At 41.4% G+C, this 23,347-nt stretch overlaps 2 protein-coding genes across 4 annotated transcripts in view; one reads left to right on the forward strand and one right to left on the reverse strand.

The window, feature by feature from the left end:
• Positions 1 to 1,927, forward strand: part of FLACC1 (flagellum associated containing coiled-coil domains 1) — a 68,055-nt gene extending 66,128 nt beyond the window's left edge. For both annotated transcript variants that reach the window (XM_069733594.1, XM_069733593.1), the window contains one exon: positions 1,649 to 1,927. Coding sequence is in view for 1 of the 2 variants with exons in the window: in XM_069733593.1 (XP_069589694.1) it covers positions 1,649 to 1,715 (67 nt within the window). In the remaining variant the exon portion in view is untranslated. The remainder of the gene's footprint in view (positions 1 to 1,648) is intronic.
• Positions 1,928 to 9,146: 7,219 nt separating this feature from the next.
• The window catches only part of LOC138644786 (caspase-8-like), an 84,202-nt gene continuing 70,001 nt past the window's right edge, over positions 9,147 to 23,347 (reverse strand). The window contains exons 6-8 of one of the 2 annotated variants that reach the window (XM_069733596.1): positions 21,743 to 21,869; positions 13,636 to 14,128; positions 9,147 to 12,182 (exon numbers count right to left, since the gene is read on the reverse strand). In XM_069733596.1, the coding sequence (XP_069589697.1) occupies positions 12,053 to 12,182; positions 13,636 to 14,128; positions 21,743 to 21,869 (750 nt within the window). In that variant the 3' untranslated portion in view covers positions 9,147 to 12,052. The remainder of the gene's footprint in view (positions 12,183 to 13,635; positions 14,129 to 21,742; positions 21,870 to 23,347) is intronic. The other variant, XM_069733597.1, reaches the window with a different exon arrangement.

The raw sequence follows: 23,347 nt of genomic DNA on the forward strand, positions 1-23,347 counted from the left end.
CTCCGCGCTGACGATCTGGCCAATTACTTCAAAGAAAACATTGACCACATCCGACAGGAAATGATCTCCCAATCCCTTCATACCATGCACTGTCCTCCCTCCCCCACTGCATCTAGTTCACTCTCTGACTTTAAACCAGTTACAGAAGAAGTAGTAATCGGGCTCCTTGCATCTTCTCGCCCAACCACTTGCACCAGTGACCCCGTTCGGTCACATCTCCTCCAGTCCCTTTTCCCGGCTGTCACCTCTCACCTAACAAAAATATTCAACCTTTCTCTCTCTCTTCCGGTATTTTTCCTTTCTCATTTAAGCATGCCATCATACATCCATTTCTTAAAAAACCATCCCTCAATCAAAACTGTGCCACTAATTATAGACCTGTCTCTAATCTTCCCTTCATCTCTAAACTCCTCGAACGCCTGGTCCACTCCCGTCGTATCCGCTATCTCTCAGATAAATCTCTTCTCAACCCTCTTCAATCTGGTTTCCGCTCTTTTCACTCTACTGAAACTGTTTTCACTCTACTGAAACTGCCGTCACTAAAGTCTCTAATGATCTACTAACAGCTAAATCTAATGGTCACTACTCCATGCTAATTTTCTTGGATCTTTCTGCAGCATTCGATACTGTGGATCATCAGCTCCTCCTCGCTGTGCTACTCTCCATCGGCCTCAAGGACAGCATTCTCTCCTGGTTCTCCTCCTATCTCTCTGACCGCTCCTTCATTATATCTTTTGCTGGTTCCTCCTCCTCTCACCTTCCCCTTACTGTTGGGGTTCCTCAAGGATCAGTCCTAGGCCCCCTCCTCTTCTCTTTGTATACAGCCCCTATTGGACAAACAGTACAAAACTATTATCCTCATCTACAAAGCACTCCATGGCTCAGCTCCACCCTACATCTCCTCCCTGGTCTCAGTCTACCACCCTACCCATGCTCTCCGTTCTGCTAATGACCTGAGGTTAGCATCCTTAATAATCAGAACCTCCCACTCCCGTCTCCAGGACTTTTCACGTGCTTCGCCAATTCTTTGGAATGCACTACCCAGGTTAATACGATTATTCCCCAATTCCCACAGTTTTAAGCGTGCCCTAAAAATGCATTTGTTCAGACTGGCCTACCGCCTCAACGCATTAACCTAACTATCCCTGTGTGACCCATTAAAAAAAAAACTTAAACCATAATCAGGTTCTTCGCATCATGTTCTCATACACTTTATGTAGTTAATAGCCCTCTGTGTCTGCACTGCTACATACTTAGGCAGCTAACTGGTTCATGCAGCTTTACATGAACACCCGAGCCTTACACTATGGCTGGTCTGAACAACGAAAGCAATTGTTACCATCCACCTCTCGTGTCTCCCCTTTTTCCTCATAGTTTGTAAGCTTGCGAGCAGGGCCCTCATTCCTCTTGGTATCTATTTTGAACTGTGATTTCTGTTATGCTGTAATGTCTATTGTCTGTACAAATCCCCTCTATAATTTGTAAAGCGCTGTGGAATATGTTGGCGCTATATGAATAAAATTATTATTATTATTATTATTAGCAGCACCTATGTTTCACAGCTCATCTTGTGTTCAATAATCATGTTCTGACATCTTGTGACCATATTACTTTTTCTCACTTTGGTGTTTTCTTTTATTTTGTACAGGAGAAAACTTATTGCAAAAAGTGAACAACTTTACAGTCAGAGAAACAAAGAAATGACTGGATGGTGAAGAATGGGTTGATCGGGATTTATTAAGTCTCGTCCTTCAAGATACTTTTTTACAACTGTTCATTCTCAATGGATTGAATCTTCCTTTAGCCTAAACACCTTGGAAAGACAAATTATAGTCTGTGTGCAGTCACAAACTGAAAGTATTATATTATGTTTTGTTTCACTTTTAAGATCACTAAATGATTAAAAAAAAGTTGCAATTTCATATAATTTATATTAATTTGGGAATTTAATGGTTTTGTACATTACCTTATTTTAGTTGTAGTTCAGTTAATAAATGTAAATGTAAATTGAAACAAAAGAGCTCAATAGAGTCTTTTCTGAGGATAAAAAACAGTAAGGTGATGGAGGTGCTCACTTGGTTTGGTTGTGCAATACACAGCAATATTATCAGCTGCTGCAGGTCCAGGGGTTAAAAAACTGAAGTGCTAAAAAGGAACAAGGGGATGCTCTGCACTGATGATAGAAATCCAAAGGAAGTTTCCAGGAACCAGGAGAAGTAGCGATGTGGTTTATTATCAACGCGGTTTATTATCATGTATTTTTAAGTCTTCCAACTCCTTCATCATGGTTTACAGGTTTCTTTCCTGATGAAGAAGTTGGATGACTTTGAAAAGCGTTGATAATAAACAGTATCACTACTCATCCTCTTTCTGGGAATTTTCCTTTGGATTTCTATCAGCAGCACAGAGGATCCACTCCAAAATCATTTCAGCTTTTCCATTTGTGTTAAGTGTTGCAGTGTAAATGACATTACTAATTGTAGTTATAAGTGACATAAAAGTTTGGCCTACTACAGATCGCCATTGTTTTTGATTCTGCACAGTGTTTTGCCCTTCTTTGCCAACTTGCTTCAGTTTCCTCCTGTGTAGAAGGACAAAACATTGTGTTGAAGCGAGGACATCTGCGATCTGCACACACCGAGCTTTCTTAAACAAAGCCTGATGTAATATTGCAGCAAAGGGACCAATATATATACAGAGGTGTCGCTAAGCATTAAAATAAGATCTCTGCGCGGGACATGAATTTTAATGAAAGGCTGCCTCCAGAGGTTAACATTGTTAACATTACATAATAAGAAAAAGTAGTGATGAACGTCTTAGGCTATTTTCACACTTGCGTTTTCTGCTGTCCGTTGTGGTGCAGCAAAATGGCGTATCGACGGATGTCACGAAAATAGGGAAAAGCGTGTGCGATGGATCCAGTGTAATGATGGATGCGTCGTACACAAATTCCGGGAATTAAATGTCCCGAATTAAATGTCTGGGGACGAGAGAGAGAGACTTTGACTTTTTCCGGATTTGAAAATTCTTCCGGGCATGCTCAGAGGGGAAAAACTGGATCCGTCGCTGACCGTCACACACTGGAATCCAGCGACGGATCCTGCGTCCATAGGCTTCCATTAGAGCCGACGACGGACAGCGCAGGATGCGTCGCTGACCGATTTTCCGACGTGCAGAAAAAACGTTCCTATGAACATTTTCTTCGCACAACGGACCACTATTTTCCGATGAATCCAGTGCACGATGGATGAAACGGATGGCTATCCGTCACAATCCGTCGCTAATACACGTCTATGGGAAAATGCAGGATCCTGCAAATTTTTTTGCAGGATCCTGCATTCTCAAAAAGCGATGGATTGTGACGGATTCAAAAAAACGCAAGTGTGAAAGTAGCCTTATCCAAACAAAACATGCTTGGGTGTTATCATCTGGAAGCACTCGTACATTATGTTAGGCTACTTTCACACTAGCGTTTTTTTCAATACGTCGCAATGCGTCGTTTATGGGAAAAAACGCATCCTGCAAAGTTGTCTGCAGGATGCGTTTTTGCCCCATAGACTAACATTAGCGACGCATTGACACACGTCGCAACCGTCGTGCGACGGTTGCGCCGTGTTGTGGCGGTCCCCCGGGAGCAAAAAACGTTACATGTAACGTTTTTTGCTGCTGACGGTCCGCTTGCATGCGCGGTCGGAACTCCGCCCCCACTTCCCCGCACCTCACAATGGGGCAGCGGATGCGCTGGAAAAATGCATCCGCTGCCCCGTTGTGCGGCGCTTTCGCTGCTTGCGTTGGTGCGTCGCATAGCGACATGCGGTGCACGACGCAAGTGTGAAAGTAGCCTTAGAGTCCCTGTGGCTGCATGATTTGCGGCTGTTAGACAGCCTCAACACGTGCAGGGATTGCCTGTTTGTTAGCCGCCCAGTCAGCACTGACGTTTCTGTCCCGGCCGAATTGAATGTAGAAATTGAACATAAAGAAGAAGCCAGAGATCAGCAGCAATCTGGACTTCATCTTCATGTTCAATTTATCTGAGACAGTGACGCCAACCACACGAGAGCCCCATGAACGATGCCGGCTTTTGTGGTGAGTATAAGATTTTTTTTATTTCATCGGGGCCAAGAGTGGGGAATGAGAAGGGGTTGCCCTAATAGTGGAAAACCCCTTTAACCGCTTAACAACCACCGATACGCATTAAAACGGTGGCCATTAAGGGGCCTTATTCCCTCATTGCCATTTTAAAAGGCGATCAAGAATAAGACTGTAGCACCTCTCTGGGGGTTTCAGCTACCGGGGGTAGCCGAAACCCTGGAGAACATGATCAGGGACAGTTTTTCCGGTCCCTGATCACGTGATCGCCGTTATTCCATGAATAACAGCAATCACGTGAAAAGAAACTGTGATCCGGTTAAAAAATAGATTCTCTTTCCCCTGACATGAGCTAACATGTCAGAGGAGAGAGAATTGAAGTCCTCAAGCACTCAGCCAGTACCTTAGCACCAGATCCAACATTCCCCCGACCCCACTCCTTCTGATGAAAGAAAATGGTGGGCGCATGCTCAGTGCACCCGCCAAGATCTGCCTCCCTTCATCCGGCAACCGATGGGATTTTTCTGATTGGCTGATGACTTTTCATTACTGTAATAGATCCTATCATGGTGATCAAAAGCCCCCAATATTTGTAAATATAGCAGCACTTGGGCTGTGCCTCTCTCTTCTCTCCTTGTAGTTGTTCTGGGAGAGAAGAGCGATAAACCACGTCCGAGTGCTGCCCTGTCAGTGAAGAAAAATTCACAAAAATCAAATTTCTACTTCCATTTCTATCCCCTAAACCTCATTTATCACCGTGACCTTATGTCATCTCCCTTGTCAAATTACATTTTTTTTTCTTAAAGGGAACCTGTCACCCCGATTTTTCAGTAGGAGATAAAAATACCGTTAAATAGGGCCTGAGCTGTGCTTTACAATAGGGTATTTTTTGTCCCCTGATTCCCTACCTATGCTGCCGAAATACCTTACAAAAGTGGCCTTTTTCGCCTGTCAATCAGGCTGGTCAGGTCAGATGGGCGTGGTCACAGCGCTGTTTCTCCCCCACATCTTGCTTATGTTCCCGTTGGTGGCGTAGTGCTTCTCGCATGCGCAAGTGCCGAATGCACTGCGCAGCTGTAGAAAAAGAGCGCGCTCGCCGCTATTCAGCAGTTTCTCGGTGGGCGCGGCCATCTTCCAGAGGCCGCGCGTGCGCAGATGGAGTCTCCTGCTTCCCGGGGATTCAGGAAAATGGCCGCGGGATGCCGCGCGTGCGCAGATGGACATCGCGGCAGCCATTTTCCTGAAGCCGAATCTCGGCTTCAGGAAAATTGCCGCAGTTTTTGCAGTTAAGGTTACAGTAAAACAATTAAAAAAAATACTAGTGTTAGATTAGGTTTAGGTCTAGTAGTGTTAGATTAGGTTTAGTTTTTTTGTTAGGCAGGTGTATAAAATAACAATGGCCCGCAGAACATTCAGCGCAGAGCAAGCGTACACCCTGCTTTGCTCCAGCAGGGAAATAGAATCTGCCCCTGAAGCAGAGAAATTTTCAGAGAGTGACAATGACACTTCCTCCACGGGATCCCACATCCCCCCATGATAGCGGAGTCGGTCGTCACTGCTGAAGCTTCAGATGCAGGACCAAGGACCTCAGTCCCCACACCACTGTGGTGTCAAAACCGTTCCTTTTCCCCACATGTTCCCCCTTTTTTTTTTTTTTTTTTTTTTTTAAGCATTACCTGGTATAAAAGTTGATGCTGCTAATTTTTTCCAGATTGACTTTTTCCAAATTTTCATTACCCCTGAAGTAGTACAATTGATTGCCCAACAAACCTATTTATATGTCTGTCAATATATTTCCCAGAAACCCCCACTGTCTTTCATTCCCATTCCAGGATCCCTACAAATGTCCCTAAAAAATAAAAAAAAATTTAGGCATTACCCTGAACGTGGGATTAGTAAAAAAAAAAATAAAAACACACTCCGCTCCTACTCCTACCCCTCCCCCCCAAGAACTGACCACAACTTCTATCGGCTGAATAAGTACACTAGTATTCATACTGGTGCCATATTGGATGTATTTATGAACAATGAGAATCTACTACAATAAAATTTGAGATGTGTTCCTCAGAACGTAATAAAAGATTAATAAAAGAGATGGTGAAAAAAAAGCTAATTGTACATTTTCAAACTTGTGTTGCATCGACTGCATTAAAAACGGTGGTATCAAACTACTCACCACCTCATTAGATAAACACATTAGAGGGTATATTTTACCAAAAAGACATTTACAGGGGATTTATGTTGCTGTTGAACCACACAGGCTCTGCAAATATGACAATCTAATCCAAAAAGAGCCAAATTTGTTTTCCAAAATTCAAATTGTGCCCCTTCCATTCTGGGCCCTGTCGTTTGTCCAAACAGAAATTTTTGACTACATGTAGGATATTGCCATGCTCTTAAGAAAGTGTGTAACAAATTGTGGGGTCCAATTTTTGGTGATGTCTCTGGCAAAAGTAAAAAATGTAGGGCTAAATCATGATTTTTGTGAAAAAAATGAACATTTTCAATATGACGACCTGATATTATCAAATTCTGTGTCGTACATGTGGGTTCAAAATGCTCACTATACCCCTGGATAAAATCCTTGAGGGGTGTGGTGTCGAAAATGGGGTCAGATGTGGGGAGTTTCTGCTGTTTAGGCACCTTAGGGGCCCTGCAAATGGCACATGGTATCTGCCATCTTTCAGACAAATTTGTGTTCCAAAATTCAAATATTGCTCCTTCCGTTTGTCCAAACAGAACTTTTTGTCTACATGTGGGGTATCGCTTCTCTCATGAGAAAGTGGTCAACAAATTGTGGGGTCCACTTTTTGGTGCTATCTCTGGCTAAAGTGAGAAATTTGGGGCTAAAGCAAGATTTTTGTGAAAAAAAAGAACTTTTTCAATATGACGACTTAATGTTATCAAATTCTGTGTTGTACCTGTGTGTTCAAAATGCTCAATGTGCCCCTGGATAAAATCCTTGAGGGGTGTAGCTTCCAAAATGGGGGCTTTCCACTGCTTAGACACATCAGGCGCTCTCCAAACCCAACGTGACGTCCGCTCTCGATTCCAGAGAATTTTGCGCTCAAAAAGTCAAATAGTGTTATTTCCCTTTGGAGCCCTGCCGTGCGCCCAAACAGTGGTTTTCCACCACATATGTTGATCGGCATGTTCAGAAGAAATTGCACAACAAATTTTGTGTTCAATTTTCTCTTCTTACCTTTTGTAAAAATACAAATATTTGGGTCTGAAGTAGAATTTTTATGAAAAAAAGTTAAATGTTCATTTTTTTCCTTCCACACAGCTTCAGTTCTTGTGAAGCATACAAAGAGTTAATAAACTTCTTGAATGTGGTTTTGAGCACCTTGAGGGGTGCAGCTTTTAGAATGGTGTCACTTCTGGGTATTTTCTGTCATATAGACCCCTCAAGGTCACTTCAAATATGAGGTGTTCTCTAAAAAAAATGGTTTTGTAAATTTGGTGGAAAAGTGAGAAATCACTGGTCAAATTTTAACCCTTATAACTTCTTACAAAAAAAAAATGTTGTTTCAAAAATTGTGCTGATGTAAAGTAGACATGTGGGAAATGTTATTTATTAACTATTTTGGGTGACCTAACTCTCTGATTTAAGGGCATAAGAATTCAAAGTTTGAAAATTGCAAAATGTTTTCACAAATAAACACAAGTCATACCAAAGTAATTTTACCACCATCAATAAAGTACAATATGTCATGAAAAAAAAACAATCAAAGAACCACCTGGATCTATTGAAGTGTTCCAGAGCTATAACCACATTCTACAAAGGGGTTATACATTCCACCTTTTTTCCTGACAAATAGGGTGTTTAATCATTTGTAACTAAAATTTTCTTTGCATGTCTAAACTATTTTTTTCTAACTTCACTAATCTTTTTTTTTCACTAATTTTTATGATGTGCCACAAAAAGTCAGAAAACACTTTTCTTTTTTTTAAACTATTTTACTTGCTATTTACTTGCTATATTGGGACTACCGTAAGTAGACCCAGATGCATGCTTATATGAATTTTTCGCCTGACAATCTTGGGACTTTCTAAACCTAGTGAAAGCAGTGACATATGAATGCAGTTCTCTGGGTCATAACTAAAATTGATAGAGCCTCATTGCAAAATGAGGCAGGCCACTACCATATAATGAAAGGAAGCTTTACCAGAAGCATGGGTAACAATAGCTGAAGGTATTGGTAATACCGCCACATATTAAAGAGTTCATATTGTGGTGCCACATAGCAGAAAGTCACTAGTGTTATACAGTATTCTTGCACCAGAGTAGGTGCCCTCAACATCTGGGACCCACAGTGCATCACAGAATAGGGTTCTGCTGATCCACATCTGAATGCAGCAGTGGCAGGATAAGCGCACATTTGCTCCATTAATTCTTATAGGACTGCCAGAGATAGTGCAATACAGTGCTGGGGTTTTTACGGTAAACGCATACAAAATGAATGGAGCGGTGGTGCACATGGCCGACCATTGCCTCATTTAGACAGGGCTCTACAGAGCCCAATTCTCTAGATCAGTGGTGGTCCCAGCAGTCAGAGCTCCACCGGTCAGCATGTTATCCTACGTATAGATGATAACGTCTAAAACTGGGAACAAATGAACTGAGCTTTATTTCTATAAAATTCACACAATTCTTGTAAAGCTATGGCCCAGTTACAGTGTACAATTTACAGTGTCCAATGTTGGGTCTTTATGAGCACCGATCAACTCTGTCAAGTCATTACATGGGCCGACAAGCAATGACAGACAGAACAATTGCTTATATGACCGTTCTGTCCCTGTATACTATCTATGTTATCAGAAGTACATATATTGTAAATATAATGTGATGTGCTGGCAATAATGACTTTTTGGAGTGCATAAAAAAATCCAATCGCCACACAAATGAAAGCTTTGAGTGACCGCCAGCATGCTTACAATGGCAAATAATTGGGCACAAACTAGAAATATTCTTTAGCTGATTATCAACTTGTAGAAAAGGGTCTTCATTTTTTTTAGCTAACCTTTGTGTCCAATAACACAAATGACATGGGAACTATTTTTGTAAAATGTATTTATATGTAATTTTTTAAAATTCACACAAGTCAGAAAACGGCTTCTCAGAAATGATACATAAGACCATTAGCACAACTAATTATTTTGTATAACATACACAAATCTCACAGTTAAAAAAGTATTTCACAGCATAATTACATTTAATCATTTAACTTCATGATAATGTATATAAGCGCCTTTAGTTATGAAGGGCACTTCAGAGATTTGCTTTACAGCAGGCACAACTCCACTAGACAGCCTGTCTGTGAAAATAATAGGGTTATATCTGCCAAACAGGAACTGCAAGCATTTCGAGGGCTCATTGGCCTGTAATTTTTTTTATTATTGGTATGTAGATGATGAAAAAAAAATTAAAATCAAACATAAAATTGATTATACAATATGTTGTTTTCTGTAGATATATTCCTTTCAATGACACAAGTGCTTTGATTTCCCTTTTTACTAATAAATAATAAGATGCTGTAAAATTCCAATACAAGGATAGGTGCTCTGTGAACTGTATATTAAGCTCACTACCAATGTGAATATTAAAAGGCTTGTTCAGGATGAAGTACAATTCTTGCATTGGTCATAGGTGACATTGCTACAAATAAAGTAACCTTGGATTGGATTTTTGTTCAAAATTCTCCTAGAAGATTCCCAAAATTATTTATAAGCCTAGACCACATATAAATATTGCATGGCTTTACACAGTGGCGCCTGAATGAGTTACATGGCTTCTTCTTTTGATCTGACACTTCTAACTCTAGCGAGAAGACCATTTATAGCCAAGGCAAATATTATACCCCATCAGTTAGTTTAGTCCATGCACTTTAGCACCTATACTTTTTGGCCATGTAAGATGGCCGCCAGACAGGTCCTCGAGAGGAGATATGTATCAACGATGTTAGTAGCCTCAGTGATCTAAGCCCGAGAAACCAGGCTCCAACACATATAGTGCTGAGAGAATAGGGCGTGTCAAGGCAGGATTTACGAACAGTCAGAGAGATGGATGGGACTGGCTACTCACTTATCACCAGTCCAGGGTGGTCATGCTCCTGCATTCGATCCATTGAGTTTGTGTTCTGTGGTTGGATTCTCTTTCTGCTGAGCCAGAGGAGATACATCTTTTCTCTGGGTGTTTGGGTTCTGCTTTTCTGACTTCAGTCTTCTTGGCTTAACACAGGAGTTTTCATTTATGTGCCTATCACCTTTTGGATGCAGCATTATATTCTGTTCTTCCCCTGCTGGCGTTTCCTGTCAGATCATCAAAATCAATGTATTGATTGGAGCCAGTCTGTGAGATTCCAACTAAGGGTTTTCACTTTACTGTTTCTTTGCTATACTTTGCACCCATCTTCTGTTTTTCTTTAGGTAGTAGCCAGTATATCTATTAACAGTACTTTCTTTATTATTTGATTGTTGTTTCATTATTTACTTTACTGACTCTTGGTTCTTTCTTTTGTTCAGCACACTTCTCTTCTTGCAGGTAATTCACAACGTGAAGCAACTCGTCGGCTTTTTAGGCAGTTTAGGACAGAGTTGCCATCTCCTAGTTTGTGGTTAGGTCTGCCCCGGCACCCGCAAGAACCAACAGGGACTGCGGAGCAGGATATCTAGACTGTTCAGGAGCCGGCAGGGTCAGTTGCAGTTTTTAATGTATAACCTACTTTCCTGAATGAGTTGCTACACAGGCATAGCTTTACTAGGAGCTGTTAGGGGCATGCAGGGTTAGACGCTGTCAAGTGGGGGGCATCATTGCGTTTTATTAGGCTGCCAACCTCCGTGGTCAGGTAGGGACAGACCAGTGTAAGGCTAGGGCTTTTACCAGACTGAACAGGCATCTGTCAGGTTTAGGTATTTGTCCCCCTCTTTTTTATGCTGCTTGTGTGCATGTTATATTATTCTGAGCGGTTTATAGCGTTTTTAATAAACTAATCTGGACATTTTACTGAAACCACTTCCAGTTCCTACCTCAAACCCAATCAAGCGAGCAGAAATCCTACATCCATTTTGCTTACACACCTTCAATCACATGTATTACACCTGTCACAGAAAAAATACCCTTACTGCTCTTTCTTGTGACAGCTATGAGACAATTTGTTTACTTCTACCATGTAACACCGAATGACAATTAAGCACCTAAACTGATTAGGATAAAATGAAGAAACCGACAGTAAAAGAGCTCCTGTTTTTCCTCTGATTTAGGGCTCATTCACACTTCTCATTTTTCCATGTACGAGAAAAACAGTCTAATTATTCTGATCAGACTTTGATCAGAGTGTGGCTTGAGTGCCATCAGTTTTTCTTCTACGCGGAGAGAGAAAAATAAATAAATGTTTCTCCACCTTCTCCATTCTGACAGTCCTTGAAAATCAGACCACACTCAGATGTTATTCGAGTGCTGTCCGATTTTTTTCACTGACCCATTGACTTGCATTTCCAAATTTGATCCGACCCGCAGATTAAATTCGGATATTTCTCTGCAATTTTCTGCAGACCTCTTGGTTTGCAAAATTCAAGGACATGTGAATGGCCCCATAGACTTTCACAGGTATGGGTGCCATGCGTGAAAACCACAGATAATACTCATACGTGAAAAACGGACTTCTGAATTAGCCTTTATACAGTCTCCAAATTTCACTGTGTGAACAATTACAATAGTTTTGGCTCTGCAGGAGTTATGGTCCCACAATATATCTCTTCTCAAGGAAGTTACGTCAAAGTGTTTATTCCTTGGTCACCAAAAATGATCAGAATAGTAACAGTCTCTAGTGATCAGTAATATTCACAATAAAGCTTGTGGTTTTAGAGGATCTCATTTTTCAAGTTCCACATAGTCACTGGTATAAATAGTGAAGCAGCAATAGAATCTGCCCTCTTGTAGATGGATGCAAAAACTGATGAACTAATTAAAGACTAGTTTTCTGGTTAGTGTTGTCCATGGTTGTGGCATCTGTGTTGCACTGAACTTGTCAGCTTGTTTTTGGCTCAGTTCTTGGTTTACCTTTGTTAGAGTTGAAATGATATCTTCTTGACTAGAAAATAGTAAGATATTAACTGATTTGTGAAACAATGTTAAATATTGGTTTAAAAAAATAACCTAGACAAAATATAAAATCCTTAACCACAGTGAAATTTTACTGAATTTTCTAAGATAAAAAAAAATCCAGAGACTGCACCAGTCTGTGTTTGATATTGCAGACACTATAGCTTTACTCTTTTACACCAAAAAAGGACAAGTTGGAACTTGGATTTTTTTCCCCGTTTTCCAGTACACGATATGTTAAAAACAACGGTGTCGTTCAAAGGTACAAGTTGTCCCGCAAAAAACAAGCCCTCACATGGCCATTTTGATGGAAAAATAAAAAGTTATGGCTCTGGGAAGAAGGGGAGCAAAAGACGAAAACTCAAAAACGGAAAATGGCCCAAAGGGTAAGGGGTTAAATCATGTCAGGCTAGTGTACTGGAAGCAGGGATACCAGGAGAAAATGAAGTTACCGTATATTCTCCCTGCAGTCGGTTGCTTCCAGGCATTGGGGTGATGCAGGTAGCTGTTACATAGAACACTTAGAAAATAGTCAAAAATAAAAATGGTTTAAATTTGTTACAATTGTGACATTACCTAGAACTTGATGTGTCTCAAAAATTGATGAAAATACATGAAGAAAGGCAACAGTAAAGGAATAACATTAAATATGTTATCCACTACTTTTACATTGATGGCCTATCCTTAGGATTGGTCATCAATGTCTGATCATCCAGGATACGACACCTGGCAACCCCACCGGTCAGCTGTCATCGGTATCGGTGCCGGCCAAAGTACCCAAGTGCTGTACTATATAAAAATAGAGGACAACCTCTTTAAAGGAGTTCCAAGAATTTCTGTCAAGTACTTGTTGTGTATTGCATGTGATAATCTGCTGTGGTTCAGGGAGCTATTACAGTGATTTTAACAGCTCCCTGCACCGCCCAATGACTGGAACTGAGCGCATGCAGGGAGAACATCGCTTCATTTTCTCCTTATAGCTGTGCTTTCAGTAAGCCATCCTAACACAATTTAAGGGCTATTTACCTGCAGATTAACAAACTCATTTTTAGAGATGACAAGTTCCCTATATCATATCTCAAATGTATTCTGTTGCTCTTGCTACATGCCAGATTTGCCTCTTTTGTCTGACTACACCATTTCCTGGTTGATTAAGTTTTAGACCAATTTTTACACCAACATGTAGGCAACTCAAAAACTTCAACTATCTAAAGGGAAATAGACATTTATGGGCCAGTTAATGAGGACAATACAAGGAACCACAATGTATCCTTATTACTCCAGTGTATTCTGCACACATGCGCAGCTGTATTCATTAAAACAATGTTGGATAACAGCTTTTTCTTTCAATCCTTATACCCCATAAATAGCAGGATTTTTTTATGACTACACAGCTCAGTATATAAGAGTTTATCAGTATAGAACAAAGAGTAAAATGTTACCTTTTATAGCTTTCATCTAGATGTCTACACAAGGACTGGATATACCAGGAGCCGTGATTTGGATCCCTATAAGATACACAATGCAAAGTGGTAGCCATTCCCAGGAGAAAATCTGGTTCACCAGGAATAAGATCCTCTGAAATATTGCTGCCATCTGAAGCATTGCAGGCATCTGTTTGTAGGGAGACTAGCTGCTGATGTTCTTTACCTTGACATGCCTGGATAAAGAACAATTTGGGCTTTCCGGTCAATGTAGAACATTGTGAGCTGCAGAAACAAAATGTAAGATCTCTTATGGGCACACTTTTTCCATCTGTACCATAGATTATTCCTCTGTCCCCATGTGACAGAACACAACATATGAAGCAGTCACTATTTTCATGGTTGGATGGTTCTTTGAATAAGTCGATGGTCTGAAGGATATCGTCTCCCTCCAAGTTTTTCTTTATATGGACTTTAAAACCCAGTTTGGAAAATATAATGCGGAGAGATTCTACAAAAGAAAGAAGAATGTGTATATTAAGGGAACTGATCTTTGTCAGCTGTTAAGGGGGTAAAACATTATGACTGCAGTCACTTTTGAGACTGACAGCTATGTTGATATCTATTGCGTGCAAAGTATGAAGAGAAGCTAGTGTTTTTCGAATTTGTGGAAAATTCAGGGGAAAAAAGGAAGTACAATTAATATAATAAGGTTTTCCTGAAACAGTCATCAGTTTCACCCTGATATGCATTGTCTTTGCAATTCAATAACAAAATAAAGAATAAACTCTGCAAATTTATTTCAGGTTTATCCTTTTACTGCCGCTGACCATTTAAGTCCACTTTCTGTCCCTGTAACCCCTTCACACATTTAAAGGAGGTCTCTACTATAAACTTCTCTGGGGTTAGTCACATTAAAAAAAAAGACAAACCGATTGATTACACTTCCTTTTCCAGCAGAGCCACTCCTTAAATCTCCGCTGGACCCAAAGTGATGACGTTACGACCACCATTAGCCTGACTTGCTGCAGGATCAAGACTAGTGGTTGGGACATCATCTCTTCCAGTCTGGTTGTGACTGTTGGAGCTGACGTTGTGAACCAGGGAACTTATTTGGTATCTCTATTTTTTTCCCATTTCTCCAGTCTGGCTTTCTCCTATACAATATAAAAGTATGGCAGGAAACAAACCCCTTTAAGAATCACTTGCTCTCACTGTGCAAGTAAGAAAGAAATCTGCACGTGGAGAGGATATAATGCAATAAGCTCTATTATTGGGATTGATCGATATGGAAAGCTGAGATATCAAAAAAAGAGGGCAGGTGAAAAACAGCTGAACTTACAAAAGTAGGACATAAGAATTCAGGGGCATCAGAAATAGGGGAGAAAGCTACTACTAAGTATTTATTGTTTTATCTTCAGAAATATATTTAACAACTCAATTTAGGTTTTTGTTAATGTCTGGTATAATCCAGAAAATCCTTAACATGATCTTGTCACCACCCAAAATGCAAATACAGATACTTAAACATTAATATAGGCCTTTGTTTCTATAAAGCTTTTAGAAAACTGACCGTCACATCCAAACATAAACTAAGTGTGAACAGGAGCTTACCTAGAGTCACCAACTCATATACTCTCAAACAAAAAAGGCAGCACTCTGTAGCGCCATAGCATGCAAATATGAAATATGAAAATTGAATTCCATTACTGCACTAGAAATATGAAAAATGGAGCTAAGCTTTCTCAATTTGCTGCCTTTTTTGTTTGAGAGTATATGAGTTGATGACTCTAGGTCAGCACCTATTCACACTTAGTTTATGTTTGGATGTGACGGTCAGTTTTTTTACATTTGCATTCATTAGCCTTCTGACTGACCACTCCGCCTTTTAGCCACAGGTGTGTTTAATCCCAGCAGGACTCTACCCATTCACAGAGATATAGATTTCAGTCTAAGGGTACCGTCACATAGTTCCACTTTTGTCGCTACGATGGTACGATCCGTGACGTTCCAGCGATATCCATACGATATCGCTGTGTCTGACACGCAGCAGCGATCAGGGACCCTGCTGAGAATCGTACGTCGTAGCAGATCGTTTGGAACTTTCTTTCGTCGCTGGATCTCCCGCTGTCATCGCTGGATCGGTGTGTGTGACACCGATCCAGCGATGCGTTCGCTTGTAACCAGGGTAAACATCGGGTTACTAAGCGCAGGGCCGCGCTTAGTAACCTGATGTTTACCCTGGTTACCATCCTAAAAGTAAAAAAAAAGAAACGCTTCATACTTACCTTCGGCTGTCTGTCCCTGGCGCTGTGCTTTCCTGCACTCACTGTGAGCACAGCGGCCGGAAAGCAGAGCGGTGACGTCACCGCTCTGCTTTCCGGCCGCTGTGCTCACAACCAGAGCAGAGAAGCAGAGCGCCGGGGAGAGACAGCCGAAGGTAAGTATGAAGCGTTTGTTTTTTTTACTTTTAGGATGGTAACCAGGGTAAACAACGGGTTACTAAGCGCGGCCCTGCGCTTAGTAACCCGATGTTTACCCTGGTTACCGGCATCGTTGGTCGCTGGAGAGCGGTCTGTGTGACAGCTCTCCAGCGACCACACAACGACTTACCAACGATCACGGCCAGGTCGTATCGCTGGTCGTGATCGTTGGTAAATCGTATAGTGTGACGGTACCCTAAGAGAGGATTCACAGGTTCCCATACAGCTGAAGACTTTATTCTAAGAGAGGATTGGCATTGATAGGTCCTGGAAATGAGAAACGCCTTACCGTGGATTCCAGGTACACATGAATTGGCCAAATTATGCGCTAAGCTTTCTCAATTTTTCTTATTTTTAGTGCAGTAATGCAATTTAATTTTCAGATTTGCATGCTATAGCGCCACAGAGTGCTGCCTTTTTTGTTTGAGTTTGTTTCTATAAAATCATACCAGTAATGTACATATTAATGTTGTATTTGCAAATTGCTAAAAGTTTACTTATTTCACATGCAAACGAGGACACTTTGGGGTAACCTTGGCATGACCACTGGACTCCATGCACCATTGAGCTCTCTATCTTGCATATCCAGCACTGTCTCTGATCCTTATTAACACCAATCATTTACCAAGAGCAAGTTCTGCCTGAAGTCATATCCCTGTCCTGATACTTAAGGAGCCCAGTGGGGCACACTCAGCATTGGCCTGATCTCTGGCTCCTCGCTGAAGTTGCTTGCTTCCAGTCACGAACAGTGGCCACTGACTGGCAGGAGCCAGAGATCAAAGCGGATAGATGCTACACTGATGGTAACAAAAATACGGATGAAAATTGGATCCAGCATACTGATTAAAAAATGTTATTTTCTAAAATAAAAAAAAATCCATCCTAATCCACCTCTTCCCCAATACCATTTGTAGGAGAAGAATCAGGAGCCCTAGCGAACATTAGCTATTTTCTTTTCAGTATGCGTGCTTTTAGTCATCTCTTTAGTGACATGAATGAGATCAGATCATCTTTGACCTAGACTACTGCCTCTTTGTCTGTTGTTTCCTGACACTTTGTACCTCCCCAATTCTTGTTTCCCCTGTGTCTCTTCAGTCAGCTGCAAAAATTAATACTAACTGACCAGGCTGTTCATTGTCTGTAATCCATTTCCTCCACACATCTCTGACCAAATCCCCACTACCTGTTCATCACACCAAAATCCCCAATTTTCTCCTTGTGGGTTTCCGATACTTAGGAACTTCCAAATGCTCCCAGCCTTTTGAAAGCTTTGAATAGGAAGCTTAAAACCCAACTTTTCATAAAAGCCAAACAAGTAGAAAAACCCTGCAGCCAGTACACCACCAGTTGGGCTACTGTTGACATCACCTACTGCTTCTGTGCCCCTTGTAAGCCCTTGAGGGCAGGATCTTTCCTCATCTCTCTGCCACTCACGTTTATGGTACGCTTCTGTTTTATGATATTTACTGGAACACTGTTTCTTATGTGTGGTGCCATACAGGTACGGACTGGGGCTGAAATTCAGTCCTGGCATTTGAAATCAAACAGACATGTTGTCCCCGTCCCCAAGAACTAGATGGGATATATTACTAATATTACCCTGGATGGAGGAAAGCAAGATTACTACAAGACCAATATTTCTAATGATACCGGTGGCCTGCTTGGGTAAGTGACGGAGTCATCCACTTTCTGCTCCATCACAACTCTTAACAGTATGGATGTCTTGAGAACGCGGATTATGTTAACAACGTAGCAGTCAAAGTGGCCCACAACCAGACAGGTCCTTCTGGCATTTGCCAGAATTGCCAGATGGCCAGTCCAGCCCTGGTGCCATGGAATAAATGGCACATTAGGCTGTTTTTGGACTACCACGTCTCGAGACATCATAGATTGGCTAAAAACTGAACAACAAAACGTTTTCTATATTTGCAGCAAATGTTCATATAAATTACACAGTAGGTAACAAAAAAGAGATAGAAAATAGGGCACGGAATATAAAGGGGGGAAACATGGCATTTGATAGGGGAGAAACAAAGCAAAAGAGGGGGAACAATGGAATATGAGGGGGAGACATGGAATGTGATGGGGAAACACATAGAATCTAATGGGGGAGAGACATTTGATGCAGGGAGAGACCTGGAATATGATGGAATAGAGACATATTCCCAAATTTCATGTCCCCCTCTCAAATTTTTGCCTCTGCACAAAAGAACCATGCCTGGTCCTTCACTGCCATAACCCTGATACTCCCTTTGCAGCAGCCCTGATACTTATCAATGGATAAAATCACCGTCACGCTCCTGTCGCCGCTGCTTCACTGGCCACGTCGCTCCCATGGTCTACACATTAATTGCCCCCCTCCACCCTCCCAAATAATATTCAGCGGGGTCACACAGAACACTACTGCTCACTTAGAAATGTGTGACCCTGCTCTGTCCACTTATATGGGATCAGTGGTTAAATGTGTGACTTCGCTCTGTCTACTTCTATGGGAGCAGTGGTGTAATGTGTGACCCCGCTTACTTTTCATATTTTACTTCATTAAAAATAAATTAATATTTGTAAGAAAATTAAAACATAATACTTAAAACATTTTCAATTGTTGTAGATATTTTTTTTTTTATATGGCACCTTCCCTTTAAAGGGTTTTCCCACCATTGCTAGGAGTATGCCATCAGATACTAATAGGGTCTGACAGAGATCTTCCTAGAATAAGGCCGGGGTCACACTTGCAAGTGCAATGCGTGTGTCTCTCGCCTCTATACCCGGCACTGCCGCCCGGAGCGTTCAGTTGCATGCATTTCTATGCACCCGCATGCTCCGGTCCCGAGTGCCGACGGCAGTGCTGGGTATTTATGCGAGTTTCTCGCATTGTACTCGCAAGTGTGACCCCAGCATAAAGAGGACACAGCTCCAGTTTAAAATGTTTCAATACAACAAAGGATTCCCAATGAATAACCATGATGAGTCTGTCAGCAGATTTTCATATTTAATATGAGAGCAGTATAATAGAGAAGAGGAGAATCTAATTCCAAGGATGTGTCACCTGCTCAGTTGCCTGCTGCAATTTCAATACAATCAGTGTTTTATCAGCAGGAGATAATCATTAGAGGACTAGGAGTCATGTGCCATTCAGTCCAGCTAATAATCTGTGTAACCCCGCCCCAACCACAATGCTGACAATGTACAGTGTACACAGGAAGCTGCCAATCAGTTATGCGGGTGAGATTACTACACAGAGCTCAGTATTCATCCCTGTGTGCTGGAGATGCACAGATGGCATGCTACTACATGGGATGTTACCAGGGCCAATTTTAGGCAAAGTGGGGCCCAAAATGCTCGCATATTGAACCATCGCACAGAAACATTTTGATTGTATTGTATTTACATCCTGAGTTCAGAACGCTAAATGAGCGTGATCAGCAATATTGAAGCCGTTTGACCCTCGTTTCCCGGCCTCTTTACAGCAGCTAATGAAGAATGATGGCAACAGAATGATCACTAGTAGACCAATTTGTCCCCATACAGTATCCTGTTATCAGCAGCACATCTGCAATTTTCACCAGGCAATGTGCTGCTGAGAACAATGATTTCTGTTCCAGCATAAACAATCCAATCACTCCATGAGTAAGCAGCATTTTGCTTGTTTAGAATAATACTCCCCACAGTCCTCCATATAGTATAATGGCCCCACAGTCCTCCGTATAGTATAATACACTCCTCATAGTCCTCCATGTAGTACAATGCACTCCCCATAGTATAAGGCATCCCATAGTTCTTAATTTAGTAAAATGCATTCCCCATAGTCCTCGATACAGTATAATGCAGGACTCATATAGTAAAATGCGCTGCCTGCATTCCGATAGAGTATAATGCAGCCACCCCATAGAATATAATGCAGCCACCTTATAGAGTATAATGCAGCCTTCCTCATATAGTATAATGCAGCCCCCCATAGAAGATAATGTAGCCCCCTCATAAGCATATAATGCAGCCCCTCTCAAATAGTATAATGCACCCCTCATGCGAGTATAATGCAGCCCCAATCAGAACATAATGCAGACACCCCAAAGAATATAATGTGGCCCCCTCATATAGTATAATGCACCCCCTATAGAATATAATGTAGCCACTCAAAGAGTATAATGCACCCCCCTTAGAATATAATGTAGCCCCCCATAGAATATAATGTAGCCCCCGCATAAAGTATAGTCCAGCAATCCCCATAGAATATAATCCAGCCCCATAGTCCTACAGTATTATAGCAACCAGTACTCACTCACTAATATATTAAAAGCAAACCACCAAAAAAACACACACAATACTCACCTCTCCTCCTCGTTCTCCCGCTGCTTCAGGCTCAGCTCAGGTCTCAGCATCTGCACTACCCACTAGACAGCATGGTGCGTGATAAAGTGACATCATCGCGCACCCGCTGTGTCAGAGGCTGAGGGGAATAATTATTTGTTTTCAACTTATTGCAAGAGAAAAAGGAAGGAGGGCACTCACCGGTCTGAAGCTTGACTTGACTTTATTAGAAATCCATTAAAATGTCATGGCCGGGAGAGTGAACAAGGAGGTCATGAGCAGTGTAACGACGATGGCCGTTTCGCTAACTCTCTGCGCTTCCACGGGTCTGTACGTACACAGGTTAAAGAGGTTTTCCCACGAATGAAAGTTCATTTTAAAAAATGTCTGTGTCTGACCGCAGGAGATCACAGTGGATCCATTTTGTCAGGTTAAATATTTCACTGACTGTTTATAAACAGTATTTGACCTCACAAAATGTATCCTCTGCGAACTCCTGATGTAATGTCAGTATTTTCTTCTGCTTCCTCCCCTGCCCAAGAGCTGTGGTGTGTTCTGTGCATCGTCAGACACAGACAATTTTTAATATGAGAGAGCACACAAGGGGGAGAGCACATGGGGTACACAGGTCAAAGATGAGATGACATGAGAGGAGAAGACAGCAGATGGGGGAGAGAGAAAGCACACAGGGGTGAGAGAGACAGCACAGGGGGAGAAAGCTCAAACGGGACAGCACATGAGGGGAGAACACAGCACAGGAAGGAGAGAGACAGCAGACAAGGGGGATAGCACATGGCGTAGACAGGTCAAAGAAGAGAGCACAGACGGGAGAAGTCAGCACACGGGGAAAGAGAGAGTGGATAGGTGGGTGAGCACATGGGGAGAGATTCTCAATGCTACAAAGCCTGCCCCCATCGTGACATTACCGCCCTCCTGATGCGATAGCATCGGGCCGCCATCTAAGTCATAGTAATTGTATACACTAGAATTGATGCATTTATTTACACAACTGCAAAAAGTAGTGTAAAGTTTTGTCCATATGAGTAGGTATTTCTTCCATTCAGAAACATGTTTGCAGCCAGGTCTTGTCTTACACATGGGTTATTCACTTTATAAAGTAAGAAGTAAGTGTCCGTAGTAAACGGTTCTGGTCCCAGAGGAAATGAACTCCTGTAGTTGTTAAATTTACCACCAGGGGGCATAGCTTGTATGTGCAGAAGACGATGTCTACTCTTTATTCAAGGGAAATAGACTCAATGACCAGAAACTCACTAAACAATAGAAAGAAGTGAGTATTTACATTGGTGATAATCCTCTGCTCTGTTGTTTCTTACCTTCATCTTTTTCGGTTCCTTTCCTGTCATTAAAGTATTGCTGTCCAGGATTTCTTCTTGCTTTACTGAAGTTTAAATTGCTTATAATAAGGCAAATCCCATGCATCTTATTTTCCATGTTGTATAACTAAGGTGAAACAAAACATGCAGGTAAAAGAAGTGGGACGATTACCTTGTACAGGACATCAAGCTTGAATATTTATATTAGCACAGTCGTTTTTTTTTCTCAATCGACTGTGATTTAAGACATCTTCCCGACAGTGGAAATGTGGTGAAGCCAGAGTCTGTGATGTTCCCTACACTCACAACAGACTGGTCCTACAGAAATGATCAGCTCCATCAATAAAACTGCTAAAGACAGGTAGTCAAACACATGAGATTAAAGATGAACGCAACTGACAATTTTACCTATATTGAACAATGGTTTTGACCAACGACCGACTGATAGATAAACATTCATAGTCATTCCAAACACCAGGAGGTCATCTTGGAGTTTTTCAGTCAATGATCGGCCCTGCCTCCATCATTGGGTGAAAATAGTTAATTATTGTCTGTAGTAGTATGTGATGTATTTTGGGCTATCAACAAATGATCATTCATTGGCCCATTTTCATCTAATGTGTAATGGAGACTTAAATATAAGTCTAAATCTTGATGCACCCAAAATGCAGAAAGAAAACTTTAGGTTTGCTGTCTAAAAAACTGTGGTATCACTTATCTGTACCACTGGGACCATGCTGTATAAAAATAGATAGTGACCTTTAAAGAGAAACTAGCAGTATGATTTTGTAATGTAAAGTAAAGATATGGCTGTAATACTGATCACATTGATACCTTTGGTGGAGAAATTCACTTTGTGGTTCTTCTTTAATCACCATTTGAAGCTTTCTTCTACTTAGATTTCGGTGCACAGGGGCCGGACTGTGCACAGGGTCTTCTCCTCCCTGTGTGTGATTCCCCGGCGTCTTTGCCCCCATTCTGTGAATGACAGGTCACTGCTGAGATTTCATACAGAGGAAGCCGGTCATTCACAGACGGAGGGCCGGGGAACCATAGACGGAGAGGAGAAGACCCAGTGCTCAGTCCGGCCCATGTGCACCGAAATCTAATTAATTAACAGAAATCCTGAAATGGTGATTAAAGAAGATCAAAGTGAATTTATTCTCCAACAGGTACAGACTTAATCTGTATTACAGCGATAGCACAGCCAAGTCTTTACTTTATATTACAAAGTTGTGCTGACTAGTTTAGTGTTATATGTTCATAAAATAATGAAATCACATCACCAAGAAAGTATAATAATCAAAAGTAATACAAATTATATCAGGTATATTGTTTTACATGTTTACCATATTAACATGCAGGGGAGAATGACATTATATGTATCCAGGGAAATTATCCGGCTGCCCCTGTTTGTTTGGAGGCAATTTTTTACCCTATGAGACAAAATTAGCTATAATATTTCAGAGAGCTTTGTTCTGACCTCCTCTGGACCGAACAGATAGACACGTCTCATCTTTAAACGTTATAATCCAAGAATAATTAATCTATAAACACTCTCTGGTCATTTACCCATATATAGCATTTCCTATGACAAATGTGTTT

The sequence above is a fragment of the Ranitomeya imitator genome, chromosome 7 (assembly GCF_032444005.1).
Source record: "Ranitomeya imitator isolate aRanImi1 chromosome 7, aRanImi1.pri, whole genome shotgun sequence".
NCBI lineage: Eukaryota > Metazoa > Chordata > Amphibia > Anura > Dendrobatidae > Ranitomeya > Ranitomeya imitator.